Source organism: Sapajus apella, unplaced genomic scaffold, assembly GCF_009761245.1.
Source record: "Sapajus apella isolate SASKATOON/1434 unplaced genomic scaffold, GSC_monkey_1.0 scaffold79, whole genome shotgun sequence".
NCBI lineage: Eukaryota > Metazoa > Chordata > Mammalia > Primates > Cebidae > Sapajus > Sapajus apella.
This window is the reverse complement of record NW_022437019.1, coordinates 9,989,886-10,017,631: the sequence shown is the minus strand read 5'-3', so window position 1 is coordinate 10,017,631 and position 27,746 is coordinate 9,989,886. Positions and strand designations below refer to the sequence as shown.

General features: G+C 38.1%; 2 protein-coding genes across 5 annotated transcripts; both read right to left on the bottom strand.

The window, feature by feature from the left end:
• ZBED8 (zinc finger BED-type containing 8) lies at positions 1-25,137 on the bottom strand. 2 transcript variants are annotated; one of them, XM_032252741.1, is made up of 2 exons: positions 25,062-25,137; positions 1-2,919 (listed from the first exon to the last, which is right to left on the bottom strand). In XM_032252741.1, exon 2 carries the CDS (start codon positions 2,340-2,342, stop codon positions 558-560), a length of 1,785 nt encoding a protein of 594 aa, XP_032108632.1. In that variant the 5' UTR covers positions 2,343-2,919; positions 25,062-25,137; the 3' UTR covers positions 1-557. The 2 variants fall into 2 exon arrangements, with proteins under 2 accessions (XP_032108632.1, XP_032108631.1); XM_032252740.1 differs by lacking the exon at positions 25,062-25,137 and adding an exon at positions 5,955-6,431 and having other exon boundaries at positions 1-2,391.
• Positions 9,153-26,356, bottom strand: SLU7 (SLU7 homolog, splicing factor). 3 transcript variants are annotated; one of them, XM_032252742.1, is made up of 17 exons: positions 26,327-26,356; positions 24,523-24,575; positions 21,215-21,400; positions 20,422-20,575; positions 19,996-20,076; positions 19,546-19,710; positions 18,542-18,610; positions 15,197-15,244; positions 14,890-15,021; positions 14,544-14,641; positions 14,320-14,387; positions 14,047-14,186; positions 13,037-13,198; positions 11,283-11,387; positions 11,065-11,136; positions 10,714-10,830; positions 9,153-9,737 (listed from the first exon to the last, which is right to left on the bottom strand). In XM_032252742.1, exons 3-17 carry the CDS (start codon positions 21,382-21,384, stop codon positions 9,558-9,560), a joined length of 1,761 nt encoding a protein of 586 aa, XP_032108633.1. In that variant the 5' UTR covers positions 21,385-21,400; positions 24,523-24,575; positions 26,327-26,356; the 3' UTR covers positions 9,153-9,557. The 3 variants fall into 3 exon arrangements, with proteins under 3 accessions (XP_032108633.1, XP_032108634.1, XP_032108635.1); XM_032252744.1 differs by lacking the exons at positions 24,523-24,575; positions 26,327-26,356 and adding exons at positions 22,222-22,453; positions 25,062-25,143 and having other exon boundaries at positions 9,373-9,737; XM_032252743.1 differs by lacking the exons at positions 24,523-24,575; positions 26,327-26,356 and adding an exon at positions 25,062-25,194.
• Between the last annotated feature and the right edge of the window lie 1,390 nt (positions 26,357-27,746).

Sequence of the window (27,746 nt, the reverse complement as noted above, 5' to 3'; positions counted from 1 at the left end):
ACTAATATATTTGGCTATTTATTAATATTCATAACACAGGAGCTATAGGAATGGACATTGTGAGACTAACTCCAAAGAGTATATTAAAAAAACTCTTATACAAGCCAGATCATTCCTTTTCCCATTATATTTCATAATTCTCTTCTGATTTCATTAGCTTCTTCATAACAAAGATGGGTGAACTCAATCTGTCATTTTGCCTTTTTGACTTCTGGGAAGTCTTCTCTTTTCTCCTGGCTCAATTCCTGGCCTATTGTACCATTTAACTGGATATTCTAGTGCTTAGGTATCTTTTTTACATACCTCATAAACAGGTTAAACAGCAACTCAGAATTAGGAAAATCTCATGATAGCAACTAGGCAGTAGTACTTCATCTTTTCTGCTGTTTGTGTTTTTACTCTCAAAACACACTTTCACATGCCTCATTCAAAGTTAAAGTCATTAAATTTTTTCAAACATAGAATTCAGTGTATCATAAATATGAATGGAAAGAAACAGAATTACAGCTTAATTTTATGATATTGATTAAAATTACACATTTAAAAAGTATGTCAGCTTACATTGACTTCTGCTGTAGCTGCTGCTTTTGTTCAATGATGTCTGAAAAACGAGGAACTTTTTTTGAAATAGCCACACGGATATCATCACTCAGATTAAAGCTGCTTCTGGACTTCGTTTTGAAATGTAAAAGTGATGAAAATCCCAACTCACAAAGGTATGTAGTTGCAAATGGCAAAAGGATTTCTAGAGCTGTCTTTGCCAGGTTTGGAAACACTGTGAATTGAGCACACCAGAAATCCTCAAGCTTCATTGTCTCAAATTCCATTAGGATTTGGCCACTAGCTCGTAATTCAGCAAGATCATTTTTCATTAAATAACTATCATCAACAAAATCAATATTAAAAAGAAATGGATCCAGTATCCATTTACTTGCCTCATCAAGATCTCCAATGGAAAAATAGCCATGAAAGAAGTTGCTCAATTGTTGCAGATGCAGTATTATTTCAGCTGCAATGAATATTCCTTCATTATCTGAAACAATTATTTCTTCAAGAAAAGGAAAATTGGTAAAATTTCTTTTCTCAATTCGTTTTTGCCAAAATGGAAACTTTCTAACAAAAGCAGATAACTTCTCTCTAGCTGATACTGTGTTCATCCCAGTCCTTTGCATAGATGCACTGAGTTCATTTAAATGTTTGAATAAATCTGCAAGGTATGCTAGGTGAATTTTAAACTCTTTATTTTCAAAGCCATCAACCAAATTACTGCTTTTGTGGTGAAGAAACTGATTTATTTCTTCATACATTTCAAAAATATGAGTAAGTATCTGGCCTCGGGAAAGCCACCTCATTTCAGTATGGAAAAGGAGGACACTATATTCTATGCCAATTTCTTCAAAGAAAGCCTGAAACAGGCGATGATTTGGAGCTCTCCCTTTGATGAAATTTATTACCCTCACCACAGTAAATAGAGCATCCCTCAGTTTTGTAGGCAATGTCTTTATGACAAGTGCATGAGGGTTCAATAAACAATGTGTGATCACGATATGAGGTAACTCTTTTTTCACATAGGCAACAAACTCAGAATTTTCTCCTAGCATAGAGGAGGCACCATCAGTACAAATAGAGCCACATACATCAAGTGCTATCTTATGCTTCAGAAAGAAGTCTCTGAAGAGATTGAACACATCTATTCCTTTCATGGATAGCTGCAATGGTTCACAGAAGAGAAATTCTTCTATGATCTCTCTTTCTTTTATATATCGCACAAATGCCATTAGCTGACTGCACTCCTCCATGTCAGTTGTCTCAGCAAGCTGAATGCCCACTTTAAGAGGACTGGCTTTGATATCTTCTAGAACTTGCTGTAAGATATCTTGGCTCATTTCATCAATTCTAGAATGAATCACATCATCTGATAAGGGTACCTGCTGAAGCTTCTTTTGTGCATCTGGTCCCAAAACTATTTGTGCTATTTCCAGTGCACAAGGTTTCACTAACTTTTCGGCTATTGTATGAGGATTCTTCTCCTTGGCACATAAATACGCAAATTGATATGATGCTTGTAATAAAGTATCCTCATGAGATGCAACTCCAAATGCTTTCAAGGTTTCACTCTGATCAGATGGTGTGGGCATATGCTTCAGGCTACTGACATCATGCCCAGCTATACCACCATGCTGTCTGTTAAAATGGTCTGACAGTTTTGATGGTCTGAGATCAGCATTTGAAAATACTGAGTTACACAACACACACTGTGGGCGCTGAGTTCCATCAACTTCTGTTGTACAGGTGAACCAGTAGCGAACATAGTCATCATCCCATTTGCGTTTCTTCGACATGGCACACAAAAATTCTCAGGTAGTATTCCAGAGATGCCACAGAATTTTGCTTTGGGAGTAAAATACAACCCACACATTAAAAACTACTGGCTAACTGAATTAAAATAAAGCCATATCACATGCTATTTTGTCATCACATGCTATTTTGTACATGCCAAGATATAGCCTGCAGCATGCCAATTAGAAGTAAGCCAAGACAGGATATAGTTCAACTTAAAGCTAGCAACTCATAGCTAAAGTCTTGGAATAAATGATTTGCTAGTAAATTATATGCGGGAAATTTGAGCTTAGACAAGTTATTTATTGGTGAATTACAGGTATGGCCTAACTTGTTTTCAATAACGTATGCTACAAACAAATCTAGCGCATTTTGTAACCCTGGAAAGGGCATCTCACTACCACTACCTCCTTCCATTCGGCTTCAAATATGTATGCACATCCTCAGTTAAGAATCAGTGAATAGGCTGGGAGCAGTGGCTGACGCCTATAATCACAGCACTTTGGGAGGCCGAGGTGGGCAGACTGCCTGAGCTCAGGAGTTCAAGACCAGCCTGGGCAACATGGTGAAACCCCGTCTCTCTTAAAAATACAAAAAATTAGCTGGGCATAGTGGCATACACCTGTAGTCCCAACTACTGAGCCAAGATCGTGCCACTGCTCTCTAGCTTACGCGACAAAGTCTGTCAAAAAAAAAGAAAAAAAGAAAACAACTTACTTGCTCAGGAGAAAAACTATTCTTGCTACCGAGACTTCAGAAAAATCCCTCTCATATGAGAACATCCTTAAGTACAATAAGGAATTTCATGATGCTTTTCCATCTAAATACCTCTCAGTAAAAGCAGTTAAGAAAGAACACACACAAACACACATTAAAAATAAGCAGCATTCCTAAGGTTTTGTTTAACCCAACGATAGGATGTAGAAGGTCCTATCTGAATAGAGATTCTGATTCTCTAGTTATGGAGTGGGGGCACAGAATCTGTATTCTAAATTAAGTATTTTAGATAATTCTTATAAATAGTAACTAGAACAGTGATCTGTGACAAAAGATACGGTATCATCACAATCACTGGGAACCCCTTTAAAAGTATACATGTCTCTGCACTACCTTAGAACTAATAAATCATCTTCTCCAGAAGCAGAACAAAACAATATGAAATGATGTTGTCCAGGCGATCCTGAAACACCTCCTGGTTAAGTAGTCAGATTTAGGGGAATAAAAACATCCTTCAGACCAATCCCTAGCTAACAAACATTCTAGGTTCCCAAGTGAATGGTCCAAATGTTTTAACAGATATTTAATTTTTCTACATTTTCTGAGTTGATGGCAGCCTCTTATGAAAGTTAACAACTAAAATTGAAAGCCATGTCTTTTCTCTTTCTCTTTAGAAACGAGTAAAGGCATAATCCACAGGTAGGCTCAAATATACCTTAGAAAACATTCTATGTCCAAGATAAATAAGTGATCCCAAAATTTCCAAAGTTCTGGGCCAGAGAATGTGGCTGAAATAAAGTAACAGGTACACATTTAAATCTGAATGCCTACTTTGGCCATTAAAAGAAAAATCACAAGCAAGCCAAGAGTATCTACTTAAAGCATTAGCTTTCAAGTGGATCTACCAAGATGAAATAGTTGTAAAATGTACTCCAATAAAACTATTAAGCTGACCTGTTATATGGTTGTTATAAGCCTGTTAAATGGAGGTTGACTGTCAACCAAAAAAGACAACCTGAAGTTTAAGGAGCTGATCTTAAGCCTTCTTTTGTCAAGTAATGAGACTACATGGCTACTTTTGCTTAGAACCACTTCTAATTAATAAAATTACAACATTACCATAAAATGCTTATTTTTCTGTATTCTATTAATGCATATTTATCATGTATATTTGGGGAGGCAGAGGGAATAAAGGAAAATGTTTTTAGTCACATTAGAAATCATTACAAGAGGCAGGCGTGGTGGCTCATGCCTGTAATCCAAGCACTTTGGAGGCCAAGGCGGGCAGATCACCTGAGGTCGGGAGTTCAAGACCAGCCTGACCAACATGGTGAAACCCCGTCTGAAAAAAAAAAAATACAAAAATTAGCTGCATGTAGTGGCGCACGCCTGTAATCCCAGCTACTTGAGAGGCTGAGGCAGAATTGCTTGAACCCAGGAGGCGGAGGTTGCAGTGAGCTGAGATCACGCCACTGCACTCCAGCCTGGGTGAGAGCAGACTCCGTCTCAAAAAAAGGCCAGGCACGGTGGCTCACACCCGTAATCCCAGCACTTTGGGAGGCCGAGGCGGGTGGATCACCTGAGGTCAGGAGTGCGAGACCAGCCTGGCCAACTCGATGAAACCTTGTCTTTATTAAAAATACAAAAATTAGCTGGACATGGTGGCGGGCTCCTGTAATCCCAGCTACTCGGGAGGCTGAGGCCGGAGAATCACTTGAACCTGGGAGGCGGAGGTTGCAGTGAGCCGAGATGACGCCACGGCACTCTCCAGCCTGGGTGAGAGTGAGACGGTCTCAAAAACATAACAAACAAAATAGAACTGGAAATCGTTACAAAATCTATTAAGAGTCCATTCCTATCCACTTTGACTATGTATCTCAAATATATTTTAAAATTTATCTGTTATGTACAAAAGAAGTTTTAGGAAAATCAATTTATAGTATTCTTCTCCAGCCCCCTCAAAAATGGGAGAATAGATGGCAAGAATTTTCAAGAGCCTCAAAGATGAACTTACTGCCCAAGAGGCTTGTGTTTTTAGAACCTTATAATCTGCACTTGCGCTTTTGTGGTATTTAGGAATTACAATATCCTAAAAAATGTAAACATTAAAAAAGCATCATCATCATAAGGAATTATGGTTAAACAGGCCTGATAATGGTATTGTGGTTGTGTTTTTAAAATACCTTATTTGTTAGATACAATTATTTACAACTGAAATGATAAGATGTCTGGGATTTCTTTTGAAGTACTGTACTTCAGCATACACTCACAAACATGCACAAATTGGGGTGGAAATAAAAGAAATGACTGGCCTTAAGTTGGTAACTTTTGAAGCTGAATGATGGGTACACATCATTACACTGTTCCTATTTTTATGTATGTTGGAAACTTCCAATAATAAAAAAAAATAAAAAGCATTATTTAAAAATAGGCATCATTCATTTTTAAGAATGATTCTTTTGAGAGATTATCTTCAGATGCTTAGATCTGATATAACAAAGTAAAATGTTTTTGCAAGTTTATGAAGGGCAGATACGAAAACGTATCACAACTGAGAAAAATCAGTTAAAAGTGAACACTCACAAAGCAATTAGGGAATGCTAATATACACAGAAAACACCAAAGTGCAGTTTTGTAAACCTAAAACTCCAAACCAAATATAATTCAACTTCCATCTAACCACTGCGTATGCAAGGCCATGGTAGGCGCAGGTGTTCCGTGAGGCAGAGCATTTAACCATTACGTTTTAGATAAAATTGAGAGCCAGGAGAAAGCGGGCAGGAACTTGGTGGCTGGGCAGACGCTCCAGGGGCAAACGCCTGGGATCGTGACTTTGTCGCTTACAAGCTGGGACCTTTCCAAGCCTCAGTTCCTCCAGAGGGGATAACAGTACCTACCTTACAGGGTTGTTGGGAGGTTTAATTTTAAGAATGCATGCAAAGAACACGCAGCTCTTAATTGATAGGGCCTGGTGGTATTATTGTTAAGGACGCAGATTTTTAGAGCCTCCTGGGTGAGCTAAGAACGCCAGCGGCGAGGAAAGAAAAGACTCAGCGCGGTCTCCGCCCGCCGGTCTCCGAGCCTGAGACGCAGGCCCAAGGGATGCTCGGGCTTCTTTCGAGCGCCCGTTTCAGGCTCCAGTTCCGCTCTCCGCTCAGTCTAGGGCCCAGCGTCTCGCCGTCGGAACCAGTCTAGGCCGGCGATGGTTCCTCAGGTCCCACCCTCGAACAGGAATCTGCGGTACGCTTGGAGAGAGAAGCATCCGCAACATACTCCTAACCAGCCAGGCCCGGGTTCCATCCGGGTTCTCCAGGTTGCTTCCCGCCCGCAAACTGGGCGAGGCGTCTCCCGTACGCAGGCGCAGGAACAACTGGCTGTGGGACAGGCTGGCTGGCTTGAGTATTGAGCATGCGCGCTGGCCCTCCCCAATTTTTTTAGATTGTGTACGTGGGACTGGAAATTGTTTGTTGTGTCTGCCGGAAAGGATGAACCGTAGAATTTCAGGAATGGAAGGAGCTGTAAAGTCCACATAGTTCTTTTTAACATGCAGAGCACTCGAACTTTGTGTCTGGCTTTGAGCTTGGAGATAAAACTTGATAATTACCACATTCCATGTGAAATAAATGAGAAAAAAAGAGAAGGACGCTCATTGTAATCTCAGATTAAACATTTCAGCAGTGGAGGATGAGCTTCCATAGCTCGTGTACTGTTGCCCATGCAGGGTGATCCCCTCACTTCCCATAAATGGGAACATGGGGATGAATTTCCTAGTCATCGTCATCCATCTCAGAGGAAAGATTTTTATTTAAAATTCTTTCAACAACATGATTTCAAATAAATAAACTCATTATTTGAGAGGTTTGAGAGAAAAATCCCAAGTAGAAACTAGGAAACATTGTTGAAAGAAATAAATCGGAATATAGTCCTTTCCTGTTTGGGGATATTTATTTCCAGAATTCTTATAAACTTAATGAGTTTATTCATTTTTGTACAATCTTGTTAAAAGCATTCCATAAGGCTGGTGTATGTGAGGAGTGGTGGTGTGTCAAAGAATGTGGGCCAGATACATCATTTTCAGGTGTTGAGTGTGAGCCTGGTAAATACTGAAGGGCTAGCTTAAGTTTTTTGTGGAGGGAAGAAACTGCAAACGACCAGCCTTGTTTAAGAAACTAGGGCCTTAAATACTAGAGAAAGGGGTAGGCTTCAGATTCAGAGACAGCTAGCTTCATGTCCTGGCTCCAACACTTATAACTGTCAGGATTTGTGCAGATTACTTGGGAGTTAATTCCATGTGCTTATTGTAAAATTGACATATCATCCATTACCCCATGAAGTTCTTTAGAAGAAGGAGATAACATTATGACAATTACAGCACATAGTTCCCGTACTCAAAGGCAGCTATTATTGAAATCAATCTGAGTAATGTCCTAGGCATTACTTTTTTCTTTTTTTTGGAGACAGGGTCTTGTTCTGTCACCCAGGCTGGAGTGCGGTGGCATGATCTCTGCTCACTGCAACCTCCATCTCCTGGGTTCAAGCAATTCTCATGCCTCAGCCTCCTGAGTAGCTGGGATTATAGGCATGTGCTACCATGCCTAGCTAATTTTTGTATTTTTAGTAGAGACAAGGTTTTGCCATGTTGGCCAGGCTGGCTAGGCATTACCAATAAAACAGAAGATATGATTCTGGATATTATAGAATTCTTCCTATATCAAAGTAAACTAGGCCTCACAGAAGAGGGAAAGAGGTCCAGAAAGGTTGATGACAGGACGCTGAAATTTTCTTACACAAACTCACAGAAGCAAATTCAGGTTCCCTCCCTGTCCATACAACTTTTCTGTCAAGTATTAGAAATAATGCTACAAACCACTCACAGTTAAGTATTGTCATTTATATATCTTTAACAAAAGATAAAATACAAAACAGATACAACAATGTCAGCCTTTATGTGGAACCACCCTGTTTAGGTAGGAATATGAAAATTTTTTGCATTCTTAAAGTAAGAATTAAGTCTACTTGCACTGCTGTTTAATTTCATACCAATCTAAAGCTAGAAACCACGTATATCCAAAGTGCTTTTGATTCAGTTACTCTCACACTACCATTTCTGAGATTCTGACTTAATGCAGTATCCTACAGGTGGTTTTTGGTAGTTTAGAAAAGCCAGTGAGCTGTTAAAAGTTAATATATTTGCCGGGCGTTGTGGCTCACGCCTGTAATCCCAGCACTTTGGGAGGCTGAGGCAGGTGGATCATGAGATCAGGAGATCGAGACGATCCTGGCTAACATGATGAAACCCTGTCTCTACTAAAAAATACAAAAATTAGCTGGGTGTGGTGGCACATGCCTATAATCCCAGCTACTTGGGAGGCTGAGGCGGCAGAATTGCTTGAACCTGGGAGGCGGAGATTGCAGTGAGCCAAGATTGTGCCACTGTACTGCAGCCTGGCAACAGTGAGACTCTGTCTCAACAAGAAAAAAAAAGTTGATATACTCATGTCAGAGGTTTTTTGTTAGGCTGTTTTCACTGATTCTACTGTGTCAGTATTATCTTCACAATGTTCCGAGAAGAGGCTTCAGGATCATAGCTATCTATTACTAATATCCCTACAAGCTATTCTTTTAATTCTTTGAAGAAACCAACTTTAGGTTTTTTTTTTTTTTCTTTTGCAAATTTTACAAAGTAACACCTCCTGACTATAAATATTAGGATATTCTACGATTAAAAAAGTCTAATACTCATGATTGTTAAATAAAGGCAATCACAAGGAAAACAAATAGTATTGTAAACCATATCTATGATAAAGGAAAGGATTTCTGCATCTAAAGGCTTATGTCCAGAATGGTAAAAGACCTACTACTGATCAGTCAGTATTAACCCAAAGATGAGAAAATAGTTGTTTTCCATTCAATAAGTCTACTCCAGAGGCCAAGGAGAGAGAATCATTTGCCCAAGACTGCATGCAGTGTGTTATGATCATGTCTGTGAAAAGCCACTGCTCTCTAGCCTGGGAAACATAGCAAGATCCTATTTCTAAAAAAAAAAATAAGAAATAAAAATAAATGTAGTCATAGAGTTGCTAGTAATTATTTAAAAAAAATGGAGCCCCTTTTTTCTCAAAACCAAAGTATGCTAATACTAAATATAGGGCACAAAAATTGAAGCAATAAAGTTTGAAGCTTAATAAATGTAGAGAAGGAGACATTCTTAATAGGTAGAGAGCCAAGGCCTCTTTCTACATGACTCTCATAAAACTAGAAATAAAATCTTAATCGAATTTTAAATTCTATTCCCAAAAGCAAACTTCATGTGCCTCTTCTTTTTGTTCCTTCAGTATGGAAAGGAGTGAACTTACTGTGAGACATCTGAAAGATTTATTAAAGCCAGGCAGCAAGAAGAGTAGACAAGGATTTTTCTGTCTACAATCATCAACAAGAAGCTGAATCTTCTTGTTGAATGTATCAGCTGTATCTATCTTGGATGGTCTTCTGACTAGTTACTACTGCCCAAGGAAAGAGGCCATGGGATCATCTGGTCTCTGACGTTTCATTCTGTAGGCCTCCATTTCCTCTTCAGTAGGTTCCCGAGTTTCATACATGCTATTGTAAGGCCGCTTCCTCTCATCAATCTGCATGGTCTCCTTGACATGAAGAAGGCGGGCCTCCTCTGCATTCAGTGCCTACAGTGAGAGGAATAAAATGCATATCACAGCTCTACATCAGATCTCTTTTCTCCACAAGTGGCAGAGTACCAAAAGACTCCACTGAATATGAACTGCTCTATCAAAAACACAGATTGCCTGAAAGAGCTTTGGAGTCAGCCCTTCCACTGTTAAGCTACAACTGATCACTATTTGGTTCATATGACATTTTTATAGAGCACAAAACATTCTATAACATTTTTAATTAATGTTGAAGAAATTTTATTTAATAACAAAAATTAAATGAGGTTCACTTTACTGATACAAGCTCACAAATGATACTTCTGGTAGAGACTACAATTGTGACTTTTCTCAAAGACTTGCTGAAACTTATATATTATGGAGCTAGAAGGGAATTCTTTGTGGTCAACATGACAGTAACTCTAAAAATGCTTTATAAAGCATATTTCTTCTGTCCATTAGTCATAATATTAAGCACTCCAAGAAGAAGGCAGTACCTACACCCCACAATATCTCCATTAATATGACTTGGGCAAATCACTCAGACTCTAGGCTTGTTTCATCATTTTAAAAATGCATTTGGAGACAGAGCTAGATCATAGGCCATTATAAATAAAGGCGTTCACAAATAATACTGGCCAGGAGTGGTGGCTTACACCTGCAATCCCAGCACTTTGGGAGGATGAGGTCGGTGGTTCACCTGAGCTCAGAAGTTTGAGACCAGTCTAGGCAACATGGTGAAATCCTGTCTCTATAAAAAAATACAGAAATTAGCCAGGCACAGTGGCATGTTCCTGTAGTCCTAGCTACTCAGGACACTGAGGCAGGAGAATTGCGTGAGCCCAGGAGGTGGAGGTTACAGTGAGCTGAGATTGCGCCTTTGCACTCCAGCCTGGGTAACAGGGCAAGACCCTATCTCAAAAAAATAAAAACAACCCAAAAAACAAAGAATATTGTTACTTGTCAGTTTTACTATTTAGGCTTCGCAAATTACCTTTTTCAATTTTTCATGCTTCTTTTCTTCATCATCACTATCTGAACTGCTCTTTCGATGCTTCTTCTTTTTCTTTTTCTTCTTCTTCTTTTCTTCTTTTAGTTTTTCTTGATGCAGCTGAAAGGGAGGATTGAAATGCAGTGTTATTAATGTGAAAACTAAGCTTGGGTGCACTACGGGAGGCTGAGGCATGAGAATCATTTGAACCCAGGAGTGGAGGTTGCAGTGGGCTCAGATCGTGCCACTGCAAAAGAGCTTGGGTGACAGAGTGAGACTGTCTCAAAAGAAAAGAAAAAAGCTCTGGTGCAAGTTTTAAAGCCCCGACTCCAGGACAAATGATTATCAACTTACCTCCATGAGGGTTTGAGGTTTTTTCACAGATTCTTCCCCAGTTACATCATTTATAATACATTCCTCAGAATTCTGTGGGGAAAAAAGATGTAATTTGAGTTGAGTAATAGTTACTAATCATCTAAGAAAAAGTTAAGATTTGCAACATGAGACAGTATGTTTTAGTTTGACTTACGAGCTTTGTTTTATACCTTTAAGAACCAAAGACTATTACTTACAGCAATCTCCTTTCCAGCTTCTCCAGTGCAATAGGAATACTTGAAAAAAGAGTGACAGCATTTGTATCCCCATCGGCCTTCTTTCCAGTACGATCCCCAGATATGCTGCAGAGAGAGAAATTACTTAAAAAGGAAGCTGAAATTAGAAACTTCTGTATACTGTTGATAGGAGTATAAAATAATATAGCCCTTTAAAGGTAATTTGGGAGAAAAATTATGGGGATTCAAGGCTGGCTAACAGGGAGAAGGTAGCCTGACCTGAAGTGTGAGAAGCAGGCGCTGTAGTTACAAAGCTCTTAAATTCTATTCCCAAAAGCCTATAAAAAATTTAGGATATCTGATTTCTCTTGAAAAATTAAGGACTGGGAAATTCTGGGCCTACATAATCACTTGGCAATAATCAGCTATTGCTGAACAGTGGATGCCCCTATTAGATAAGGCTTGTGAGGCCGGGTGCCGTGGCTCACACCTGTAATCCCAGCACTTTGGGAAACCAAGGCAGGAGGATTATGAGGTCAGGAGTTCAAAACCAGCCTGACCAACATGGTGAAACCCTGTCTCTACTAAAAATACAAAAACTAGCTGGGCGTAGTGGTGTGTGCCTGTAATCCCAGCTACTTGGGAGGCTGAGGCAGGAGAATCGCTTTAGGAAGGGAGGCGGAGGTTGCAGTGAGCTGAGATTGCGCCACTGTACTCCAGCCCAGGCCACAGAGGGAGACTCTGTCTTTAAAAAACAAACAAACAAACAAAAAAAAACAGATAGGGCTGTGCTCTCCAGTATGTACAATTTGCCTGGCTTACTTCACTCATATATGATCACTGGCCTGGCTCCTACAGGGAGTTAGGTTTTTGACCCTCAACTAAGAGAGACAATTGTAGTTTGGTTACTTTAAGAAAACAGCAAAGGACAATATATGCTTTATGATGCTTGTGATGCAATGTGAATATATATTACTTATTAAATATTCTTGTCAAAATATTTAACTTATATCCAATCAAGCCATTAGACCTGAATTTCTATTTATAAAACATACAGGGGATAGAGAAACAAATTAATAACACAACTAGGAACCAGTCAATACAGAACATGAGACAATTCACAAATGAATTGCCCTGATCTGTTAAATGGTCACTGTCAGGAAAATGAAGAGATAAACTCTAGAAAAGAGATACAATAATAACCAAATAATGATCAAAACAAATTTGAAATGGATTCTGACTAAAGCAAAAAATAGGTGTTAAAGGCATTTTTCTGTATACTTTGAAAAATGTGATTAATGACTGGATATTAGATGATATTATAGAATTAATGTTAATTTTCTAAAGTGTAATAATGTCAATGTGGTTATATAGAAGAAAATCTTCATTTTTAAGGAGGTATGTGATACAGCATTTATGGATAAAATGTCATATATAATTTCCAAATGTTTCAGTGAAATAAATGTATAAACTATGTGTGTGTATGTGTATTTTACATATATATGTAAAACAGTGTGCATATGCACACACACAACTAGACAAAGCATATAAGGCAATATGTTAAAAATTTTGGAATTCAGTTAATGAGTATATAGATGAACACAGTATTCCTTCAAAATTCTTCTATTTTTGAAAAAATTCCATGAAGCAGAGTTAAATTCTTTTTTTTTAGAAGCATAGAGCATAGAAATGGTTAGTTAATAAAGTTGTAAAGGAAAAATGCAATACAGAGCAAAACAAACAAGAACACAAAATTGTTCCAGTTTAGCACATACTGTGTGATTGTGGATCTTCACATCCTCCTCATACTTAGAGCAGGCAACAGCCCGCTCCTGTCCTTTGATGACTGTCCCATGTCTTGAGTACTCCACATAGTCTTCAGTCTGGGCTAAAAGCAATTCAGCTGGAGGGGCATCCAAGTGTTCTTGGCCACCATACTAAAAGGACAATGGACATTCTTCAATACATTTTACACCCTGATTTGCATTTAAATTTCCAGGAGAATATTTATTTCTAATCAGAAAGAAAGGGAACACTCTCTACTGGGTTTTGTTGTAGAAAGCACAGTAGGGGAAAAAAAAAGCCACCAATCTTTTCAGAGGCAAATAGATATCTCAGTTGCTATGCATCTGTTGAGTCTAGTAAGTTACAAGATGGCCATAAATTCCCCTTATCCTTGCATGCATGCCCTTTTGCCACATGGCTTTGCTGTTCTTCCCATGAAGAGACAAGTCTTTCTCTATCCCTTGAATCTGGGCTTGGCCATATTACTTGCTTTGACCGATGGGAAGTAGGCAAATGTGACCCAAGCAAAGGCACTTATGTACTAGAGCACACTTTTTGCTGCCACTCTCTAGAACTCTGAAAATGCCATTTAAATAAGCTGTGCTACCCTACTAGAGGATGAAAGACCACATTGGGTGGCAATAAGCTGTCCCAGAAGAGGTCCCCTTAGGACAATTAGCCCGTTAATTGCTAAACACCAGAGTGAGGCCATCTTAGTTCATCACTGAACCTCAGCTGAGCAAGCCCAGACCAGGAGACCCGGCCAACTATGAGAAATAATAAATGTTTATTTTAAGCTACTAAGATTTGAGGTAGTTTGTTTTGCCACAAAAGCTGATACAAAAATTGTATATCCTCTGACTAAGACAAAGGAAGAAAAGGACTCTTCTTCATGGATTAAGAGGGATTCTCTTTGTGTTATTTTCCAAATGTAAAACTAATGCTTATTAAAGAGTAACTTCTAACAGAAGTTGTTCTTCAGCATTTTGGTCAAAATTACCTTTTCCAGGATGCTTTCTTTCTGCTGTTCTTTGAAATCTTCTTTTTTGACTTTGAAGGACTTATACAACAACTCTAGCTTTGTAGGATCTGCCTGTAGATGCACTTCAGATCCCTTGTCATAGGCTTCCCATGCAAACACTAGAGTAATTCAAAACATTTTAATGAATTGCCAGCTACCTTATTGTATGCTTCTTGAAAACAAGCTTTAAAAAACATTCCCAAACATCTTATGAGCTAATATAAAATGCCTTGACATAGAGCAAATACTTACACTGTGTCTGAGCCATTGAAATGGTATCTCCTGTGTACCTAACAAAGTTATCTCCAGCATAACTCACTCTGTAAATACAAGTAAAAAAATGTTTCAGAGATTGATTTAAGGAAAATTAGTTTGTAAAACTGAATCTGAATTAAAATGACCACCATCTATGGTCAGGTCAGAAAACAATTAACTTTCCCTCATCTTGAAATCTCTACATTTAACTTGATACTTACTCATCTGGATTCTTTCCTGCATTGGCATAAGGATTCTCTCTCATTGCTCTAGTTTTTGGATCATAGTAGGCAGAATTTGGATCTAAATTCCTCAAATACTAAAAAAAAAAAAATTTAAAGAATAAATTAATGTTTACTCACAGGGATTTCAGCAGACTAGCTGGAGGAGTTGAACATAATCAATTAAATGTGTGTATACATTTCTGGGATACAGGTGAAGAGAAAAACAGAATGAAACCTTATCTTAGAATGACTCTGACTATATTATCCATATGCTACCCGGAGTAGATAAAATTTAGGCTGAGAAGACAAATATTTTTCAAATATGTATGTTAACAAGACTTACTTTTGCAATATCTTCTCGAATCCTGAGATTCCGGACAGTAATTCGTCTCTTGGAGTCAAAATTCTGTCCAGGCATGTCAATATCATCTGCGTATTTATCTTCATCCTCATCTTCACTATTATGATCCTTTTCCTAAAAAGAGGAGGGAAAATAAAGTAAGAAGAAAGCAGCATGTAGGTTTCTTTTTTCCACCTTTAACCAAACCCTTATTTACTTGTGTTCTTTAAAAGCTGTTAGTATTATTTATTATTAGTCATCAGAAATTTAAAAACTTAACATATACTCAGAGACAGCAAATATGTATTACCGTCTGAGAATTTGGTTCCTCTTCTCCCCACTGGTGTTTTGGAGAATTCTGTATCATGAAAGAAGAAAAAGAATTCATGATTTCATTCTACTTAATCTAATTAACACTTAAAAAACATAGTTAAGACAATAAAACTTAATTCTAACTAAACAAATGCTCACATTTCTCAGTTGTAATGAGCACACAAATTTACGTGTGCCATTGTGAATAATTTTATTAGACTGTCTATAAAGCCAGCAACTTTCAAGAGAATTTTAATTGATATAGGATTACAACCACAGAACAGTAAAAGGAAGATTAAGATGACCAGAGTACCCAATAAATATAATTTCTAAATGTGTTAGTCTTCAGACATATCAGATTTATTAAACCTTCCAGTTTCCTACTAAGTCCAAAAAGAAAATGTTACTGGGTTCATGTGATCAACATCTTCAGAGCCAAAGTGAAGACTGGGCAATGAAAAAAATCTACAAGTGACACAATACTGTAATTTAAGGAGAGGCCAAACTCCTTGTCACAAGGATACACTTTTCTTCACTAGCAATTGGTCAGAATAGTTTCTAACTCCACAGAATGCCTATAAAAACATGGTCAGTATTTCACCATGTCCCTTTACAAAGGCTTCAAAGGTTAAAAATACTTAAGGATACATTATAGCATTAGTGAGGAGATGTTGAAATACATATATATATATATATAGTATATAGATGGAAGCATAAGTCTGCATAGCTTTTCTGAATAATAGCTAAGTGATATGTCATAAAAATTTTACAAATATAAACTCACTAAAAAATTTAGGAAATATAAACTCACTGAAATACACTTCTAGAAGGTTATCCTAGTATTATGTCAATTATATAAACATGTAAAAATGTGATGCGCAGTGCTGTGTATGTGCAATGTTTTTTCAAAACACTGGAAAAAAAAATCAAATTAATAGATCACTGGTTGTATAATTTATTGCACTCAATGGAAGGCTGAACAACCATTAAAAGTAATTCTATCCAAGGCGCAGAAAAGTATGAATCATTTCCTAACTTTGTTGAATAAAAAAAGGGGAGGGGAGAGAAAGATGGGAATAACAGTGTACATTTGTATTTGCGTTTTATTCAAGAAACTCTGAAAGGAGACACACACACACACACACACACACACACACACACACACACACACACACACAAAAGAGTTGGGCCAGTATTAGGGTGGATAGAAACAGGCATGGAGAGACTTCACTGTGTATCTTCTTAAGTTGTTTTAATTTTTGAACCATGTGAATTTATACAAAAATAAATGATGCTATAGGTCTAAATATAGTCAGAAAACAAGTTCTCACTGTATTCTATGTTGTTAAAAAAAGAGAAGGTAATAAATGAATATATAAAGAATAATCCATTTAAGAAACATCTGGTATTCTGGCACACATAAACAAGTATATGTGGATAAGAGAGACCTGGAAAGGCCTACTTCAAAATGTTCATAGTTTAACACAGGGGCTATTTTCTTTTTTATATAATGTTCCAATTTTTTTCACTTAATACGTGTTACTTTCAAAATCAGAAATGTAAATGTTTTGTACATAATATTTTTGAGTTCCCACTATTTGCTAGTTCAACAAAGGACATTTACATACATTTCTATAGTGATAGCTAAGTCTCTAAATCTACTATATGTCGTTTGTCTTAATATCCAAGCATCCAAGTGGGCAAGAATCATTAGGCCCTTACATACATAAAGTATCCTTACTGAGGAAATAAATTACACTATGTTTACAACAGACAATATATTAGAACAAAAGAAACAGGCGCTTTTCTTTTCCCAAAGTTAGTAATAAATAAAAATAATCATGACAATAATAGCTACTAATTACCCAGTGCTTACTATGTGGTATGTCTATAAGCTTCCTGGGAATAGTGTTGTCGTCTCTTTTTCAGACATACTAAACTGAGGCTCACAGACACAAATTCACTTTTTTTTTTTTTTTTTTGAGATGGAGTTTTGCTCTTGTTACCCAGGCTGGAGTGCAATGGCGCGATCTCGGCTCACCGCAACCTCCGTCTCCTGGGTTCAGGCAATTCTCCTGCCTCAGCCTCCTGAGTAGCTGGGATTACAGGCACGTGCCACCATGCCCAGCTGATTTTTTGTATTTTTAGTAGAGACGGGGTTTCACCATGTTGACCAGGATGGTCTCGATCTCTTGACCTCGTGATCCACCCGCCTCGGCCTCCCAAAGTGCTGGGATTACAGGCTTGAGCCACCGCGCCCGGCACAAATTCACTTTTCTAAGAGCATGTTAGCTAGGCTGGTCTCGAACTCCTGATCTCAGATAATCCATCGGCCTTGGCCTCTCAAAGTGTTGGGATTATAGGTATGAGGCACCATGCCCAGCCAGAGATGGATTTTAAATACCTATCTAGTAACTTATGCTGATAATTTGCCTGATAGGTTACCTTAGTAACCTGGTAACTGCTTACTTGGTAATTATTTCAAGTTCTGTTTGCTTTGTTAACTCATACATGGTAAGAGTCCCTTTTAGAAATTTAAACTCAAACACTATAAATGTTTACTAATTATTTGTGCCTAGATTTGTTAAAAAGAAACTTGACAACTCTAATATGCATAGTATATTTACTCTATTAAGTTGACAAGGATTTCAAAAAAAGAAAAATTGGCTACAATAGTCCTTTCATTCATATAAAAAATGTTTTGCCCAGTTATAAAACTGACACATATTCACTGAAGAAAGTGCAGAAAATACTAAAGAAAAAGGATAGGAAAAAAAATTCATAAATTCCACATTAAATAAAAACTACTGTTCTGGTCTTTCTGTGTGACAATATTATGCTATTTTTGTCATGTATCATTCAAATACGAGTGTTGACCAGTGTTGTTAACAAAGTCTTGAGAAATGCCATTTTAAGAGATAAGCAGCATTATACCATGCAGATGCACTTAGCCAATTCCAAATTCCTGGATATTTAAGCTATTCCAATTTCTTTACTACTGTAAAAAATGCTGTACCATCTTTATGCATCATGATTTTTCTGAACTCTAGAAAATTCTTTAGGATGGATACATCTAATAATTTAATTTGAAAAAGTAAGTGTGTATGTCTGTGTGTGTGTGTCTAAATAGAAATAGTGGCAATATTGTTCCCAAATTGACTGCATCAATTTATATTACTATAAACTGTATATAAAGTATCAGTTTTATTTTTTCCCTCAATAGCATTTCTCTCTTCCTCTCTAACTGAAGATCTATAAAATGAATTATTTCAATTTCCATTTCTTTGTTTAAAAGAGTTTTAACTTTTTAAAATTGATTTTATTGATCATTTCCATTACTTACAGCCTGTTCCACTAATTTTCCTGAGGCTAATTCCTCTTGGAGTTTCTGGGCTTTCAATGTTCGTTTTGCCTTTAAAAGAAAAAAAAAAAGAAAGAAAAAGGAAACATTTAAATTTTACTTACAACATTCAAATTGTCACTTACATTTTTATATATTTAAAATAAGTAACTTTAAATTAACTCATTTCAGGAACGGTCACTGAACAAACCCATCTCTTTGGGATTCCTTGTAGCCCTAGACTTACTACTTTATAAAGAACAGGAATTACAAACTGTTTGAATCAGGCATTAATGTAAACTGAACCAAATGGCATCAGTGGTAAATTGCAGAGAGCAAGCCCTGATGAAAACAATTGTCACGTAACTGTAGATGACTGACTCTTACCAGACAGGCATGGGGTTACCATATATATTACAGTGTTCAAGAAAAGGTGAAATACAGATTTTTATATGAAATCTGATAATTTTAAAATGATATCTCTAATTTTTTTTAAAAAAAGCAGTGTGACTACGGCTTCAAAGAAGTAAGGGTGAATAGGTGAAATCATAACAGTAAAAACTGAAATTGGGTTAAAATAAAATTTTCTGAAATAAATTATCCATTTCCCTTCTACTGCTTCCAAATGCTATGTGAGGGAACTATGATACAGGTTCAAGGACAAGCTATAGCCTGGGGGCCATACATTTCTAACCTCAAAAAACCAAAAGCTTTGGACACTAATCTGTCCTCATGCTTCCAATATCTGCTGCTACCTAAGTCAGGGAGTAAAGGACAATATAAGAATCAAAGAAGAAGAAACTGCTGGCCAATATGGTTAGCACACTATTTCCTCTATTCAACATTACAATTACAAAGGTAGCCTATACAGTAGTACTACTACTATTATTAAAAATGCTACCACTTTTAAAGTGTTTCAAGGTTGGAAACACAGAGCTGCTAAATTAGATAATACAGCAAAAGGATGATTCTTCAAAAACAGCAGGAAAGCAAGGAATTTTGCTCACCAGATCAACTTTGGCGTACTCTTCAACAATCTTCATGTGTTCTTCTGGATTGTAGCCATTCCACCGATCCCTCTTCCCATCATAGTCAAACATCAGTTGAGGCTGGACATGTTCATCTGGAGCTATATTAGTACCTGTAAATTTGGCTCCAACTCGCCTAGGTCTCTAAAAAGAGTGTAAGATTTAATCTTTTCCTAAGTGTTTATGGCCCAAAGGGAAACTTTATACAACTTTTACAGAGCAGGCATGAATATATCATGGGACTTTATGACCTATTCAATTATCAGTCTTACAGCAAAAAATTTTGTTGGTGTTGAACCAATTCCACTCAAATTAATTTTTAACTTGTACCTAAATATAGGTGACCTCAGAAAAATTGAAGTAAGCTCTCTGACAAAGAAAAAAGAAAGACTCTGACAACAGTTTTCAAAATTCTCCAGGTGACCTTACCTCAAAGCAGTCTTTCTTTTTGTGTGTCATAGCCCCACAATTTTCACACGCTCCTTTGCGGTACTTAGTAATTATGGAATTCTATAAATATACATAAAGAAAAACAAAGAAAATGTCTTAACCAAGTAAGTTAGAAATAACTGTGGCTCTCATTACTATTTTGTCTAGTGAAATGAAATGATTTCTTTGTTAAAAGGAAAACGAGTTGGAGTCTCCACACATTTATAAATATGAAAGTTTAAGGGCTTCAGGAGTATAAAATTTATATAAGAAGTACAAAGATAAAGCAGTAATGCACTGTGAATTTCAATACCGGATAAAGGGTTATATTATCTGTTTCTACCTTAAATAGCATTGCATTAAGGTTCTACATTAAGTTCTTAAACTCTCCATATCCATGAAGATATACACAGGTTGCCTGCATACCTCTTTTACACCCCTCTTGTACCATTCCCCAGATGAGCTGAATTGCTTTTGTTTCTCTGGTTGTGGTCTCTGGTGTTTTAAAGTAGGTCTTTTTGAAGGATCAATATACCATGGCACTGAAGAAATATACTGAGGAATATGGGGGTTGATGTCTCTGTAATCAAATTAAAAACAAATTTTAAGAATAAAGTTGGAAAATAATCAGTATTATAGTTACGAAGGTAGTTTATACAAAATCTAAGAATAGAAATATTGTAGTGGGGGGAAGAGCATATGGTTGCTATCTCTATACTATAATAAAGAATAATTAAAAATGAAGAAATAATTTTATAGTGAAAATATTTCCAACTTAGAAACTAAGAATAGTGATATAACTGCAGGGGGAGAAAAAAGAAAATAGAGATGTGTGTTAGTAATCTAAATCTTCTGTCACAAGAAGCTTTGGTTCAAATAATGTTTATAGTTAGTTAAGATAACTGGGTAGGTATTATTATTTAGAGATGTGAAGGTAACAACCAGAAAAACTCAAACTAGAAAGATTTAACAGCAGTCACTTCTGTAGAGCAGGTCAGGGATGGGAAGGGTGAAAACGGACTGTTGCTATTCATTATAAGCCCTTCAACATAATTTCATTATTAAATCATATGCACGAGTTTTATAAATAATAAAAACAAAAATGACATACATGATGAAGATAGGTTCCTCTCAAACAAAAGGATGAAAAATTAATAAACTAAGTGGACATGAATTTGAATTTTGAATGAACAGATCATACAAAAAATTAAGTACTTACTTTCCTTCTTCATCAACTTCTGCAGGAGCATTACCCAATTTTCGCTGTTCTTCTAGCTCCTTCTTCTTTCTCCAGTCCTCTCTGGTCATCTTCTTTGGTTCTTCCAAACTCATTTCTTTGGACCCCGCTAGGGGCGCAGCATTAACTGCATCTACAACTGTGGCTGACATGGTTACCTGGCCTCCTCTAAGAAAAGAAGTCAAATTTACAGTAAAAAGTATGCCTACATGAGTTCACTCAAACTACTAAAAATACATCCTAATAATATAGACTGTTTCGTATGTTCTTTTTTTCCCCCATAGTATGTGTAAGGAAGGGTCTCTTTTCCCTCCTCAAGGTCTCTATATACTGTTAGCACTGTTTCTCCAACACCTCCAATTTACAGATGGAGAGAGATACATATGTGTATTTAAAATTTCACAGGACTCTTTTTCTCATATATATCCTGAATCCCTTGGTCTCAAACTTTTCTAACACAGTAACTCCGAACGAGAAAAAAGAGTGTCCTATCTTTGTACCCCTTTAAGAAAGAACATCTCAAGTGTTACCTATATTCAGTCTCCATTTCCTCATCTTCTACTTTCATCCTCACTCAAACTTAGCCCCCCACTCCCAAATATTCTAAAGAAAAGAGTTACATTAAGTCATTAAGGACCATTGTGCTAAATCCAATGGACATTTTTCAGTTCTGTTCCTTCCCTTTTTACATATTATTTCTTGACTTCCCTGACACTACATTCTCTTGGTTTTTCTTTTCTTTTTTTTTTTTTTGGAGACAGAGTCTCACTCTGTCACCCAGGCTAGAGTGCAATGGCGTGATCTCGGCTCACTGCAACCTCCACCTCCCAGGTTCAAGCAATTCTTCTGCCTCAGGCTCCTGAGTAGCTGGGATTACAAGTGCCCAACACCACACCTGGCTAATTTTTTTTTCGTATTTTTTGTAGTGACGGAGTTTCACTGTGTTGGCCAGGCTGGTCTCAACTCCTGACCTCAGGCAATCTGCCCACCTTGACCTCCCAAAGTGGTGGGACTACAGGCGTGAGCCAACGTGCCAGGCCCTCTTGGTTTTTCTTGTACCTCTCTTGTCATCAAATTTTGCCCAGTTATTTAATGTTGGATTCCTCAAGGCTCAGTCAGCAACTTTTAAACCACTCTAAACTCCCACTAATGGACAAGCTCATTTACTTCTAAGGTTTCAATGGTCACAATACACCACTGTTGGCTCTCCGACTAATTTTTCTATAAAACAAAAAATAATAAAGGAACAATTTACTTTTCTATTCAAGACTTTTCATCTGAGCTTCAGATATATATATCCAATTGCTTACCTGACATCTCCACTTAGAGGTCAGACACCTTTAAATTCAATACAACTTAATTCAATCTCATGACCTTCCTTTTGAAATCTAATCTTCTACTGTTCTCCCTATCTTAATGAAAGACAACACCATCCGTCCCTTTACATTAAGTGCTTCAGCTTATTCCTACATCTATTTAATCACTAAGAACCGTTATTTTCACTTTTTGAATATCATTCAAATGCATCTAGTTCTTTCCATTCTTACTGCTACCACCCTAGTGTAAGTTATTACTTTTTCCTACTTACTGGTATCCTCTGATTTCCTCCAATCAATTCTCCACATTGCAGACAGTATTAATTTTTCAAAACACAAATCTGATCATATCATGTCTATTACGGTTTGGCTCTGTGTCCCCACCCAAATCTCATCTTGAATTATACTCCCATAATTCCCAAGTGTTGTGGGACCGTCCCGGTGAGAGATAATTGAATCACAACAGCAGTTCTGCCCATACTGTTCTTCTGGTAGTGAATGAGTTTCACGAGCTCTGACGGTTTGATAAAAGGAAACCCATTTTTATTGGCTCTCATTCTCTCTTGCTGTCCCCATGTTAGAAGTGCCTTTCACCATGATTGTGAGGCCTCCCCAGTCACGTGGAACTCTAAGTCCAACAAACTTCTTTCTTTTGTAAATTGCCCAGTCTCGGGTACGTCTTCATTGGCAACATGAAAATGGACTAATACAATGTCCTACTGCCCAAGCTTAAATCCTCCAATGCAGTACCATCCAAAAAGTCAATACAGCACCATTTAAAAGAAATACAATGCTAGTCCCATATGTGATTTTATGTTTTCCAGTAGTCACATTAAAAAAGTAAAAAGAAATAGGTAACGTTACTTTTACAAGATTTTATTTAACCTAATATACAACATGTTATAATTGCAAATTTGAATTAGAAAAAATTCTGTCTTTAAAAGTTGATATGGGTTTTACACTTATTTGGACTAGCCACATTTCCAGTCTCAATAACCACAAGTGGCTAATAACTATCATAATGAATAGTGACAACTGGGCATGGTGGCTCACACCTGTAATCCCAGCACTTTGGGGGGCCGAGCGGGGTGGATTACCTGAGGTCAGGAGTTTGAGACCAGCCTGAACAAAATGGTAAAACCCTGTCTCTACTAAAAATACAAAAATTAGCCGGGCGTCGTGGCACGCGTCTGTAATCCCAGCTACTCAGGGGGCTGGGACCGGAGAATCACTTGAACCCAGGAGGTGGAGGTTGCAGTGAACTGAGATCGCATCATTGCACTCCAGCCTGGGCGATAGACCAAGACTACATCTTAAAAAAAAAAAAAGTGACACTCCAAAGGATTTTATCATTTTTACTCTAAAAACTGACGTCTTTTTAACACACCTACATGGTCCACCACGGTCTGGCACCTGCCTACTTTCCGGCCTCACCATGACAATTATCCCCGCTTCCTTCTCTACCAACTATCTAGACCTTCTTGTAGTTCCTTTAACACACCATACTCCCTGTAGACACTGGGCCTTTACACAAGCCCTTTCCCAATGGAAAGTGCTCAATGCCAGGGGTTCTACAATGCTTCTCAAAGGTGTTTTCTTCTGTGTCTGACTTATAGAAAACCTCCACATATACTTGTGTAACATATGAACTGATGGCCTAACTATACTGTGAAGAGAGGCAGAACAATGGTAAATTTAATAACCTTCATTAAAACAGCTACCACTTACTGAGCCTACTGTGCATCACCTCATCTAATCTTCACAACAAACCCAGTAGATAAGTCTGAACCCCATTTTACAGTGAAGAAACAGGTTCTGAGAGGTAAGATCCTCAGCCAAGGACACACTGTAGGAAGAACCAAAGACTTCAAACACAACTCTGACGCCAAAGTCAGTTCTCCAAACTGGCTTCTGGGTCTGAAATATTAAAAACTAAGACTGAATAAAGTATTTTAGTCACTAAGTTGTACTCACTAGTTTCTGTCGCTGTGGAGTGGCTTATTTTCTCCAACTAATAACAGTAACTGCTCCCACTTACTGAGGGCTTACCGTAAGACACTATTTAACGCTTTATTTATATAGATGTTTTCATTTTACCCTCATGATACTTTACTAAAGTCAGATCATCCCGACTTAGGAAAAACTGAAGCTCAAGGAAATTTTTCTGGCGAGGAAATAGTCTGTAAATTTGAGTACTGGAAGCAGCTTTCCTCGCCGGCAGTCAGGGGACCGCTCAAGGTCTCCGAGGCTTACTTAAAACCAGCCACAAAGGCGACACTCTCATAGCTATCCCGACTGTTCCCATGAAGACGCAGGCCTGGTCCGGCTGGGCACGAGTGCCATGAATGCGTCTCAGGACAGCGGCTTCCTTCTCGGTCCCCGGGCCTTGCTCCATCCACACCTGGGGGCTCATCACCCCCGTGAGGACAGATCCAGTAATTAAAAGCCTTCGACCCATTTTCTCTGGTTCCTCAATTGCCCTTCGCCTGCAAGTTCTAGGAACATTTTCTTACCCAGTCCCACAGAAGCCGACCTCAAGTCCATCCGACAGAAGCTCGGGTAATCTCGTAATGTTTACTTCCGGCTTTCATCCTTATTCCGGCAGCCACTGAGACAACTTCCGGATGAAGGGCACATGCGCACTAATTTCCCGGAGGGGCGGGGAGCCTCCGGTGCTCTGGCGTCGATCTGGCGTGTGCGTATCGCGCTTTTTACCCGGATTGTGGAGAGATTCAAGTTGGGCAGTTTGTTTTTGGCTTCTATTTGGGAACTTCCGTTTCTTTTAGACTCGAAGAATTTTAGGAAGTTTTTTAAAAAAAAAAACCCAGAACAGACAACAGCTTAAGCCTCACTAGGGGACTATGAAATGAATGGGGAAGTTGGTGACGTATCAGCTACAAAAAAGAAAAAAAAAAAGAAAAAAAAAACCCAGTTAAAATTGGTACTAATTAGTAGCCAGGCTGTGTAACATGCTGGGGATTTAGTGAACAATGTCTTTCCTCAAATTTACATCAGAGTGCGAAAGACACCGAAACAGCTATTCAGATAATTTAGCAGTTGGGAAACGTTGCTATGAAAGGAATACCAGGTGTTGTGAGAACATAAGGCATGTTATCATTAGAAAAAAATACGACGATTTCCATTTTGGAGAAACATTAGTATCTATGCTATCCCATCCCTCCTTTAAAAGTATACATGTGAAATAAAATACTGGAAAATAAACTAATATTGGTGGTAGAATTTCTTGTAATTTTTTTTTTTTAATTTGTGCTGTCTATTCTGGTTGTTCTCTGCCTCTCCCTTCATAACGTGTGTCCTTTTTGAATGTAAAAGTTAAAATAGCGACTATCCGTGCCTCAATAAAATAGCTCAACATAATATAATCTATTTTTTTGTACTAAGAATTTGCAGGCTAGGCGCGGTGGCTCACGCCTGTAATCCCAGCACTCTGGGAGGCCGAGGTGGGTGGATTACCTGAGGTCCAGAGTTCAAACCAGCCTGGCCAACATAGTGAAACCCCGTCTCTACTAAAAATACAAAAATTAACTGGGCGGGTTGGTGCACGCCTGTAGTCCCACCTACTTGGGAGGCTGAGACAGGAGAATGGCTTGAATCCGGGAGGCGGAGATTGCAGTGACCTGAGATCACGCCGTAGTAAGTACTCCAGCCTGGGCAACAAAGCAAGATTCCAGCAACAACAACAACAACAACAACAACAGCAACAACAACAAAAGAATTTGCAATACCTGGAGTTTAGGAACATAAATGTTAATTTTGCGGCCGGGCGCAGTGGCTCACGCCTGTAATCCCAGCACTTTGGGAGGCCAAGGTGGGCGGATCACGAGATCAGGAGATCGAGACCATCGTGGCCAGCAGGGTGAAACTCCGTTTCTACTAAACATACAAAAATTAGCTGTATGTGGTAGTGTGCGCCTGTAATCCCAGCTACGGGGATGCCGAGCCAGGAGAATCACTTGAACCTGGGAGGCGGAGATTGCACTCCAGCCCAGCACAGAGCAGGGCTCCGCTTCAAAAAAAAAATGTTAATTTTGCTTTTACAAGGCAGTAGATGAAGAAATAGAGTCAGAGACTAGCGTAACATGCTGGAGCTTTGGTGAACATAGTGTCTTTCCTCAAATTTACATCAGAGTGTGAAAGACACCAAAACAACTATTCAGATAATTTAGCAGTTGTAAAAAGTTGCCATGAAAGAAATACCAGGTGCTGTGAGAACATAAGGCAGTAGAGTCAATGAATCACTCAGGCTTTGCTTTTTTCCACTTAAAAACATTCCTGAAATTTGCTTAGGAGTGTTAAGGCCTAATTAGCGAAAGCCACCAGGAGAGCACATCTTGATGAGGAATCAGAATGCTCAGGACAAGAGAGTTCAATCTTTTCTAAGACTTGAGGTCCCTCTGGAGGGTTCTAAGGAAGGTCTAGGAAAGCGGGGATTGGTTCTGGAGGGGTTGCTGTTTGTAAAGCAGGATTAGGAGAAACTGATTAGGGACTAAGTGCTGTTATGAGTGAGGGTGGGTTAGCAATTGAGTATCTCCAGTAATAGAAATAGCAAAGCTGGTCTGGGGGCATCATTTGTAAGAAATAGTTGTTATTCAAAGAGAGGGTGGTTATAGTTTACAGCTGTTGCATGACCTTGGGAGAAACAATGCTTTCTGCTGGTGAAAATAGAAGACACTGTAAGGAGATAAACCTTGCACCCCAAAACCTTTGTAGATAGAAAATCTCCACTTGGAAGCTATAGGTGTTGTACAGATTTAGTCACAAAAACTTACACTTTGAGTGCTGATAATATGATGATGTAAAATTTAGGAGATACAGGAGGAAATAAGGGATGGGGATAAAGAAAAGAGGACAGTGAAGGGACAATAAAGGTATGCATATTTTTCTGTCTTTCCTCTTTTCTTCACTTAGGTTAGGCTCTTTTCATCTTCATACCTAGTATAATTGTCCAGCATTTAATAGGTATTGAATAAATATTTGTGAATGAATGAATGAATGAATGAATTATTCAATCAATTTTGGTCCTGAAATGCCAGGGAAGAAGAGGTGATGAACTGGCATATATTGAGAACCATGTCTATGTCAGGTATAGTGTTAAACCTTTTGTGAAAGAGTAATATGGAATCAACTCCTCTCTCAGCTGATCTGCAGGTTAAAATGTATATATGGTGACCTGTGGG